We start from the raw sequence: 10,881 nt of genomic DNA, 5'->3' as shown, positions 1-10,881 counted from the left end.
CAAAATGTTTTTCCCGGCAGAAGGAGTACAGAAAAAATGTGAGGAAAAAAATAGTTTTCGCCCCCTTGTAAAAATATGTAAAGTTGCAACACGTTCGTTGTGGCCTTGCTTTTGTTGTTCCTGGTATTTTCCTTTAAAAATACAGAGGGGAAGACCCCCAAATATATAGTATATATAGATGTATATGTTCGTGTAACAATAACAACAAGGACAATGGCAGTGACAACAAGGACAATACTGCCTGAACTAACAGGGGAATGGAACTGGAGTTGGAGTTGGAGTTGGAGCTGGAGTGGGATGTGGAACTGGAGCTGGAGCGATTCCCTGTCTATTTTAGTTGTTGGGGTAATTTTTTTCCGTCGTCGTCGCCGCTGCTTTCTTTATGCCCTGCGTTCAAATAATGTCATTTCGTAAATTGCTTCACTTCTCTGGTTCACCATCACCCGGAATCGCCACCACCGGGTGCACACCACCACCACCCCTTGTTGGCATATTTTTTTTAGGGCTTCCAGCCCAAACACAAACATATAGCGATATGTACACTCCCCATACATATCGGGGACATTCGGTCGGAGCTCGGTTAGGTCCCTTTTCCTTTTATGTTTTCTATATTGTTTCTGGTTTTTCCTTTTTTTTTTTTTTTGGTGCCGCCACCGCCAACAATTGGCCTTTTAGCTTTGGCTCCGGCTTTGGTTCGTGGCTGCCGGCTCCTGGCTTCTGGCTCCTGTTCCTCCTCCAGCTGTTCTTCCTGTTCCTGTGGCTTTTGTTTCATGGCAGTCACACTCCAGCTCCTGCTCCTGCTCCTGCTTCCGCTGGCTTTCCATTCACACCCGACGTGTGTCCATGTCCTTTTGAAACTTTGCCTTTTGTTTGGCGCGAAAATCAATTAACGCGCTCAATGAGCTTCAAAAACTTTTGCCCCGCTCCAAGCTCGCACACAACAAAGCCAATTTACAGTTAACCAAAATGTAAATGTCCTTGCTGGAGTGGGTGGAATGGGTGGAATGGGGAGTGGGAGCCCGGGCAAGTGTCAACTGCTTTGATAAGCTGTTAAATTTAATGTGCTTCAATGTCATAAAAGTCTGTGGCCGGGACAGCAGCCGAGGGAGGTCCATGGATGCCGTGGCACGAAACAAGTTTCGGCAAGGCATATGAAGTCATCAATGGGGCCAAAAAGACTCCCCCAAGGAGAAATATTCTGCGGTTCCGGGGGTTGCTAGTTTGGCCTGGGAAATCTGGGGAGGAAAAGTGCACGCAAATCGGGGAGGAGGAAAGTGGTTCGCCCTCGTATCCTCGTATCTATAGGAAAAAGAAGTTTCATTAAAGGTAAAAATTATTTTTTACAGGGTTCATATTTCCCCTTTTATTAATATTTCCGAATAAATAAGACTCTGTTTTATATTATTTTATAACTGTAAAATCTGAATAGATTTGACTTTAAAACGATTCGCAATGCTTTCTTTTTTGTACAAAAAAATTGAAGAAAGTTTTGCCTTTTATTAAAATATATCATCCAAAGAATAGAGAACTTTAAATAAAGTCAAATTAAAATGTAAGGTATAACATACTTATTAGTATAATATTCAAACTGGATCCCCCACAAGCAAAGCTGCTTAAAAAAATATATTTAAAATCCCTTCTGTTACCCCTTTTTTCACCGTGCAGCACTCCATTCTGCATGCTTTATCCTCTGAGCTGCTCCACCTGAGTTTCCCTCTCCTTTTTCCGGGAATCCCCCCACACATTCACACCCACACCTGCCCAATTCCCACGTGCACAATCCGGAGAGGAATCAGATACTGATACGCGCTTGCCGCGATTCACATTCAATTTGAGATCAATACGCGAACATAATGCGAGGCATCCTCCCCAGGCATCGGCATCAACTTGAGTTCCATTATGCCGCAAAAAGCGATTTGCTGCGAATTCCCCGTTTGCGCAGGTGATTGCATTCGCACATGTATTTACATGCTCAATAGGCGATGCGAGATGGGGTTGAGGTCCTGTTTCTGTGCCTGATCCTTGGCGCCAGACCGCATGCATCCCGGGGGAGCAGGCCGATGAAACTTGACCGGCAAATTAAAAGGAGCCCGGCCTGGCTTGGAGAGACCGACTGACAGGGTCTTTGAGGTGGCCGACAGACCGCAAACTTTAATTGCATGTCCTGCCGGGGACAATTGACCAATCAAGCAAGTTGCACAAACTTTGCCAATTGTCTTTGATTTCGCAGGCGGCCTCCGTTTGGCTCGGTTTGCTTAAGTTGCGTGTTTGCACAAATTGCGGTTTGTGGAGAACTTGGCTGACTCCAGATCCAGGAGCAATGGCCATCATACATCCTTCTCCCCCCAAAGACACTGACTTTTTCGCACCACACAAAGGCAGTGCTCGCACTTGGCTTGTTGCCAAAAATGTCATGCTCTTTCGGTTCTTAAAAATTCGGCTTATTGTCGTTTGGATTTTTAGCCCCGAAACAACAATTATTTTCGATTTTGGATTTTTTGAGGCATGAAATTAATTTCGGCTCTTTTGTGGTGTCCGAATGCCCGAGTCCGAGTCCGAGTTCGTTTTTGTGTATGTGCGGCTGGTGAAAAGTTTCATTAAGTGCCCGCCGCCTGACCCTTGATTAAGTGTTGAAGCTCCCTCTCAAAGGAGGCGGTGCAGTGTCCTGCCAAGCGATGCCAAAACCCAGTGTCAGTCAGTCGGAATGAGCACTGAACTCGAGTGCCTGGCCATCGTTATTGATACTACAGGAACTTGAAGCGAACTTTGAATGCCCTTTCCATAATTTCCCGCTTGCCGTTGCTATGGCATCGGAATCGAAGCCCGGAATCCTAAATCCCACTCCCGGGAGTCCACTCGGCCGTGACTCGGCTCCGTTCCACATGCATGAGTGCATCTTGACTCTCGACATGCCAATTGCAAAATTGTTTTCCCCGCCTGCCACACCGACTCTCTGCCTGGCGGACAGGTTGCCGGGGCAACCGTTGCAGGCATTAACAACACAATCAGTCCAGTTTTGAGTGCGGAGGTGCTCCTCTCGGCGGCATCTGCCTATGACTTTGCCTCTCTATTTCCTCCATTGAGAGTCCTTCGAGAGCCTGACAGGAGCAGGGGCGAATGGCGGGTCCGAAATGGATTAAAAATGCCCTCTGTTCGCGGGAAATATGCTGTTGGCTCGGGAAAATTAGTTTAACGGCAAGGCGAATCCCAAAAAAATGCTAAATTAATTTCAACTGAAACTGGAACTCAGTTAAATTCCGTTTGGCAGTGAATAAAAATGCTCGCGTTGCGTCTGGGCTCCTGGCTGGAGGATGGAGGATGGAGCCTTCATTTCGAGTTCTGCTCCAACAAAATGCAATTCATTTGGCGCCAATGCCGACGCCGCCGTCGTGGCGAACTTTGGATGGAACAAGGGGGATTACGAGTGCAATGAACAAGTTTTTTGTTCACCCCATCGCATTTTTTCCACCAGCTCTTTTTTTTTTGCGGAAAAAGTTTCAAGTTTATTAGAATGGCAGTGTTGCAAAATGCCACTCGGTGGCTGGCTTCCCCCCGCTTTAAGTGGGTCCAGTAATGGTCAAAGTTGGACGCTAACTGCTGAGCCTGAGTCCAGGCAAACAGCATTTGCAGTCATCAGTAAATCACTGAGCGAAAAAATAATATAATATATTACGAGATAAGCAACGATATAAGATTATATAGTACTCGATTCTTTTGAGCTGGTTTTAATGCTAGCTTCAGGGTCTCTTGAAAAGTTTTGCACACAGTAATTCATTAGCATACAATTTGATGTTGCTGAATTCATCAGTGACAGACCATACAATTTCCTGAGGAAATGAGTTTAGGTATGTACTAGAATGTAAATCATTTATTCATCAACGGTTCATCAAAGAATCATCAAGGATTCGTCAACAATGTGGCCAGTTTGAAATTGGCAACATGTGGTACTGCAGGGTCAGCATTCTAGATCTGTACGCTCCCTTATGCACTTTATTGATCTGTGATTAAATAAGCTTTAAAAATATTATCTAACTATTTAGTAATATTTGTTAATAAAAACTTCTTCCAAATTGTATGTTTCGAAAATTCTTTCAGTGCAGCTCTTAGTGGCACGTCTGCCTTTTAGCCATCTACTCTCGGGCCCAAACCAAATTCTGCTTTGATTGGGCCACTTTGAAGGCTCATTGTCGTTGGGAATCAGATTAGAAGCAAGCTCATTGAGAGGCGTTTTCTCCCCAACTGGCTGCCCAGCTCCATCCTCAACGCCTCGCACTCGGAGGTAGCTCAGGTTCGCCGCTGACTAATTCCAGGCCATTTGCCAAGCTGCACTCTCTGCGTGGCAAGCCACATGCATCTCTGTCAGCACAGCCACACGCCTCATCTCGGTCCGCGAAATGTAGCAGAAAATATGGCAGGAAGACGGAGGAGTCCGTAAATGGATTGCCTTCCACGTGAAAGGGCAGGAAAACGGGTAACACAAAACAGAAAACAGGGAGCAGGACCAGTAAGTGGCCCAACTGGATGTGGCCTTCGCTTACGCAATGCTCCCCGGAGAGAAAGACAAAGCTGAGCCGCGGCTCTGCTGGGTCTGTATCCCCGAATGTATTCCAAATTAAGCCGTTATCCAGCGCTAAAATATATGCAAATTGTTTTCGGCTCATGTCAGACATAAACTCTTTTTATGGCCAAGTGACATGTAAATCCACCTAACCCATTCCATCTCCCACTACCCGCTCTCGTCCACGTCCATGTCCTCGTCCTCGTCCTCCATTTGTCTGGCAAACACTTTCGTCTGCGTCTGGCAAAGAGAATTATTTCCCTGTGTGCGTTGCTGGCGACGGCAACGTGTTCGCATTTATGCACTCTCCGTGTATCCGGGATCAGATAAGCGGAGCACGGCTCACCCTCTCGCCAAGACCCTCCTTTCAGGCTCGAATCCCGTGCAATTTCAAGTAGGCGGAGATTTGCCGCCACACGTTGTAGAATAATTGCGAATCATAAATATGAGGCACGACGTCCTCGACATTATTTAGAGGCAAACAGCGGGCCATAACTCCAGCTCCGGCTGGGTAACTCCCCTCTGCCCTCATTTATGGCCTGTTGATTTCGCAGAGTGCAGCCAACAGTTAATTAAGACATTCAGGACCCCGTCACTCCGCTCCGGATCATCGCGTGTCTGCAGCACGGAGGAGAGTGCAGCCGTGTGGGAGAGACTTTCCATGTTCCGTGTTCCGGACTCCCCTCACCAGGGTGCGGGCTTCTGGGTTCCTGGGTTGCGGCTACAAGCTTCTAATTGAGCGTGCACTGGGCGCTTCTAATTATCGCCCGACGCGAACAGTTTCCCATTTCCCATTCGATCCTTTGACGCCATTGTTCCCACTCCAGGCTCCTTGCCTTGTTTGTTGTTTATGGCAAATGGCCTGCGACATTCGGGCGAAGGCGGCGAAAGGCTCAGCCGAAACACGAATTAAGTTGTTTGCCATCTGCGATAAAGTTTAAAGTCGCTCGGGTTCCGTTGGGGGAGGCTTCGAGTTGCGAGCCTGTGGTTGGGGCTCGCCTCCGTTACTCCCCATTTACCTATCCAACCATCCATCCATCCATCCATCCGTCCGTGCATCCATCCTAACTTCATTACCCGGCACGGAGCTTGTGTGTGTGCAAATTTCCTGTTCTGCTTTTTACGGCGGCACGTAATCAAATTAAGCAATTACAGCCTGGCGTCTCTCCAACCCTCATCCACGTATCCTTGATTGTGGGGCAACTTCAAGGGAAAATCACCAGCTAGAGAGGAGCGGAGGAAGTTTGGACCGGCAATCATAACGGTAAACGTTGCCCAGGCAAACGGAATTGGAGCCCGAGACCACCAGAAATGTTTCCCAGCGAACAAGTGGCAATCACCCACCACTCTCCGCACAGTGGAACATCGCATATCCTGGCTAATCCTGAATGGTGTTTTGTACTCGAACATAGAAAGGGGAGAGACTTCCAACAGGGCTCAGATGGAATGTCCCTTGCCCCATCTCTCCTCCCGAAATTAGAATGATAATCGCTTGGTTTATGGCCTATTAATCAACTGTCTAACGCCGAAGAGCCCTTGCAGGGAATACACTTTTCGTTGGTATTATGCTCAGCCATAGCCGCTCCCTTTGGAGCTCCTAAGCAAACATCCCGAACACAGCTCTGGCCACTTTCCAATTGGAGAATGAACCGGCTGTAACCGATATGTTTACGAGTTCCTTAGGATCCATGTCGTCAATTAATAATATTGAATGCGAGGCGAGCGTGGAGTGAGGACACAGTGGGTCAGTTAAGCCCAGAAGGACCTAGCACTAGACTTGTCCTAGGACTCCCACGGTAGCTATGACCACCGTATCCTTTCGCTTAATCGCTCGCTCGTAAAGCTCCGAAGGCGAATGTCCCTAATTATAACTGACCACGCAGCAGTGCAACTCGCTTGCGTTGCTCCTGTTTCCATTTCCATTGAAGCGAGCCAAGAAAGGACTCCCCCACTGACCTAATGAGCCATTTAGCCAATTGGGGTTAATGTCCACGCCCGCAGGAGCAAGGAATCGAGGGAGTGGGACGAAGGACGACCCACGAACTCAACTCAGCTGAAGTCGACTTGAGCGCGTCTCCTTGATGAATTTTTGAAGAGGCTTCGTGCGAAGTTTCAGCAGGATAAATATATCAGCCCGATTACCGACTCCCAACTTCCTCCTTATTTCCTCGTATCCTCCCTTTATTTGCTGAGTTCGCCTCTTCATTTTCATATTTTCCTTGTTTATGGCCAAACATTTCGGTCACGTGCCGAGGACGTGAGCATTTTTAGGCAACTTTTCTACGTGGAGGAGAACTTTTCCTAGGAGTTGGCAGGGTGAAGCAGGCCAGTTCGGATAGCATCTCCTCCGGGTCTAGTTAAGTGCATTGTTGCCTCCTTGATGACTGCAGCAATCGATGACCATCTCCTCCCTCCTCTCCTGTTGTTGCGAATTACGATATCATCCGGCAGTTGTAAACCTGCGTGGCGATGCGTGAGTCACCAATGCCACTTTCCCTGGATTGCCTGAATCAGCTTAGTCCTTGTCGGACACGGCACAACCCAACTCGACAGGACACATGCCACTCTCAGTCGCAGTGTCCTTGCACTTCTCCGATTGCGGCAGCCCGAAAGCAGAATAAGGACTGCTTTTGATTTCAGTTTGTCATTGGTTTCTGTCCGGGATCTGTCCTCCCCCACTCTGTTCCACCCAGCCTCCTCATTCGATTGTTCATGAAACTGTAATCGGACGCTGGCAGTCCCTGTCAGTTCAAGGATGCACTGCCTCTCTCGCTCTGCATTTTTGACAGACGAAACCCGCACCGAGCTGACAGATTGCCCCTCCTACCTGCTAGGACATCTGCAGCGAGGTTATCCTGGCGCCATGGCGACTCACATATTAATTATTGGCTTGCAATATCGAAACTGAATCCGCTGCAAATGCTCTGAGGCAGTTGACAAATCGATTTCTTGTCCCTTATCCTGGATCTCCTTACTGGAATCCAGTTTCAGCTTTGATTTTCTATTTTTCAAATCCGTCCTGCACCCGGACATCCTTTGGTGTCAATTAGGCTGCGGAACGCTTTGTCCGCCTGAAAATTGTCATTTCATTATGGATTTTACCCAGTTGCCATCGCTTCGTGCATTCATTGAGCTGCTTATCACTGGATGTGGCTGCTCCAGCAGCTCGGAGGAGTGTCTCCTGCATCCCCTATCGTGGCTTCATCCTCATATTTTCCAACCCATTTCACCGCGAGTTGTGCGGAATCATCTGAAATTCAAATGTCACCACTAAAAAGCGTAACCTTGTCAGAGTATCCTGTATCCTGTAGCTGTAGCCAGCCTCCTGGAGTTCTCCATCATCCGTGTCATCATCAGCCTCCCCTTTTCCCCCTTTTAGTATCGAATGCTAATAAAGTCGTCTGCCGTCGGCGCCAACTTGCATAATTCAATTACATCCGACGCAGACTCATAAAACTAAATCAAAGGAAAACAAAGCGTCACGCTTCATTTACTTTAGTACAATTTCTCGGCGGGCTGCTCCCCTATCCTGGCCACATCCCACATCCCTCATCCCCTGTCCTGCCGAAGCACCCAATTCGGAGTGGAGACACATCGAGTCGGCTAGGAGCAATAAAACCTTTCACCAAAGCAGGTTCGCTTCCAACTCCTGGCTGCTTCTTGATGGCCGTTGCTCGTGTGGTTGGCTCATCTCCCGGAGTCTCCTTTATGAAAGTTTCCCGTCAACTCTGACACTCCGGAGGCTCTGCTTTGCATGGGAAAATGGCCAGAAAGTTCCAGGACTGACTTTTGCGGGGCACTAAAACTTTGATTTCTGCTGGAGGGGCCATAATAACATCCGGATTGGTGTAGAATTGGGCCATAAAGATGAATTATTCGGTTTTGAATTCTGCAGCACTTACCTATTTTGTTTACCCTATTTATTTATTTTTTTTTAATTAATAAATTAATTGATTCTGCATTAATCAGGCCTGCTCCGGTAATTGAAAACGGGAAGATTTTTTCGCTTTCGTTTTTGAAAACGAGAAATCGGTGCTCCGGTTTAAGAAAACATAAGATTCTTTCGATTTGAAAAACGACCACCTTTTCCTGGCCGGAATGAAAAGTTAATGGTTTTTTTATATGAAATCAGATCTTATTTACAAAAGGAAAAAAATAGTTTACTCAGTGGTCTATTGATGTTTATTCCACACCACCATAAGATCATTCTGGCAGGTAGTTATTTTATAAAAAATTTATTTCTGACCCTATCTCAGATTTGACAACATTTTTACCGTGTTTAACCAGTTTTCTCGTTTTCGCGATAGGTCGATAAGTCCATCGCAAAATGTTATCGCCAAGGCTGCCATATTGTCGGTGGAAAGAAACAGCCAGTTAAAAATACGTATAAAATATAAATGAATACATTAATAACTTTAAAGAAGAGCCAAAATTGTTGTTTGTAAATAATGCTGTTTAATTTGATTGCTTAAATGGTCAAAGTTGACCAAATAATTAATTAACACCACCGTAATTAAAACTGTGAAAAATGTGGCAGCATTTTAAATTCCTAGGTATGCTTAACTTCGACATTTTTTGCCCTTTCCTGGCTTCGAAATAAGCAATTGTAAATATAAAAGGCAGTTCTTCACGTTATTGCTTTTTATAAAAAAAAGTCAAGTATTTGAGCAGTAAGAAACGATGAGAAAACGAAACATTCCGATAGCAAAAATTTGTCGAAAACCGAAGCAGCTAAAAACAAAATCGTACGATTTCGCCCAAAAATGACTTTTCCTATTTTTGTTACGCTATTTGTTTGAGAGGTGGCTATTGTGCGCCGGTTCAGTGAAAAAGAATGGTCACCGGAAATAAGCTTGTCTCTTGCCAGTAGCCGATGATCTGGCAGCTCTGTTAAGCTTTCTATCGATACCTTAACGATCTGGCCACAATGATCTACGTCTGATCTGGTAACGCCATTACCAGTGTTTAAAACTCAAATATAAACAAAATTTGTCCAAGTCAATCAGGTGAGCTTTGCTGACGCTACAAGCGCTGTTACAAATTCTCAACAACTTTCTAGGCTTTCGCAACTGGGTCAAAGTGGATAAGTGTTCAATAATGTCGGACGAGAATCTAGAACAGCAACTGGGCGATGCAGAGAACATCACTCATGGTAAGCTAGTGGCTAGTCCAGGTACGCACATCTTGACCACACTATATTCTCCGCCAGATATCAAGGAAGAGTCCAGAGGCCTTGCATCCGACCTTATGCCCGATGAACTGCCTTCTAAGCGCAGTCTCCGCGAGCTGATCTTTTTCATTTATATCAAGACCATTCCCGAGGTGTCCAAACAGCACCCGGGGGAGTTGTCCCGCCTTTTTCGCAATGGAGAAGTGCTCCTACGTCGACTGCGTGGACTCATCGACAGTCGGTGCCGATTCATCGACTTTGAACCGATGGAGCCACTGCAGGAGGCTATCGCAGAGGAGCTGGCCAAGGAGTTGGGCTGCCTGACGATGTTTTACAACAGCGGGCATGATAGCCGATACATGGTCGCCTACCGGCCCGGGTTTGAGCCCAATATCTTCGAGATGCGGGCTCGTCGAATGTGCCAAAAGGACAAGGGCCAAGAGATCTACCCCGTGGAGGAGGAGGAAGAGTGCCGGCTGGAGCCGATGTTCTTTCAGGATGGCAAGCTCCACTGGCATCAGCCCATGGAGTTTGGGGACCGCAAAAAAGCGGAAAGCCCTGATGAGGACTCGGTTTCCTTGGGTCGCAAAATTCTCGAGGAGTTCAACCGAGACTACCAACCGAAACGAAGCAGGAATATGGATTAGAAGAGGAAGCCATAGAAACCTATTGTTTTGAACTATGTAATAAATAATCTTAAATCTACTTTTATTACTTAGTTACTCCTACAGGTGGCTTGTACTTTGCTTATTCCGAGATTGAATTCCGCAGTTTAGAGTCTTGTGATTGAAAAAGAGATCATTAGGGATTTACGAGGATCTTCTAGGAACCCCATCTTCTAGGATCGAATGCTAATAAAACCGTCTGCCTTCGGCGCCAACTCGCATAATTCAATTACATCCGATGCAGACCCATAAAACTAAATCAAAGGAAAACAAAGCGCCACGCTTCATTTACTTTAGTACAACTCCTCGGCGGGGAGCTGGAGCTGCCGGGACTTCCGACCATCCCCCAATCCCCTCATTCGGTGGGGAGACACATCCAAGTGGCTAAGAGCAATAAAAGCGTTTGCCAAAGAAATTCTCCTCTGGCCTTATCCCGGTTTCCCTCTTCCCCCGGCAAGTATCCTTCGTGTTGCAAGTCCGCTTATCCT

General features: G+C 46.6%; 1 protein-coding gene across 1 annotated transcript; it reads left to right on the top strand.

The window, feature by feature from the left end:
• Positions 1–9,507: 9,507 nt before the first annotated feature.
• LOC108080989 (uncharacterized) lies at positions 9,508–10,433 on the top strand. The gene is made up of 3 exons (XM_017175916.3): positions 9,508–9,564; positions 9,618–9,710; positions 9,768–10,433. The coding sequence occupies exons 2-3, from the start codon at positions 9,656–9,658 to the stop codon at positions 10,373–10,375; spliced, it is 663 nt and encodes a 220-aa protein (XP_017031405.1). The 5' UTR covers positions 9,508–9,564; positions 9,618–9,655; the 3' UTR covers positions 10,376–10,433.
• Positions 10,434–10,881: the final 448 nt, after the last annotated feature.

The sequence above is a fragment of the Drosophila kikkawai genome, chromosome 2L (genome assembly GCF_030179895.1).
Source record: "Drosophila kikkawai strain 14028-0561.14 chromosome 2L, DkikHiC1v2, whole genome shotgun sequence".
Classification (NCBI taxonomy): domain Eukaryota; kingdom Metazoa; phylum Arthropoda; class Insecta; order Diptera; family Drosophilidae; genus Drosophila; species Drosophila kikkawai.
Note: the sequence above shows the minus strand (reverse complement) of the source record. Positions and strands in the feature narration are given on the sequence as shown.

Coding starts and splice junctions, on each gene's coding strand:
- LOC108080989 (XM_017175916.3), top strand. CDS start 9,656: ATGTCGGACGAGAATCTAGAACAGCAACTGGGCGATGCAGAGAACATC. Junction 9,711..9,767: donor TGCAGAGAACATCACTCATG/GTAAGCTAGTGG, acceptor ATTCTCCGCCAG/ATATCAAGGAAGAGTCCAGA.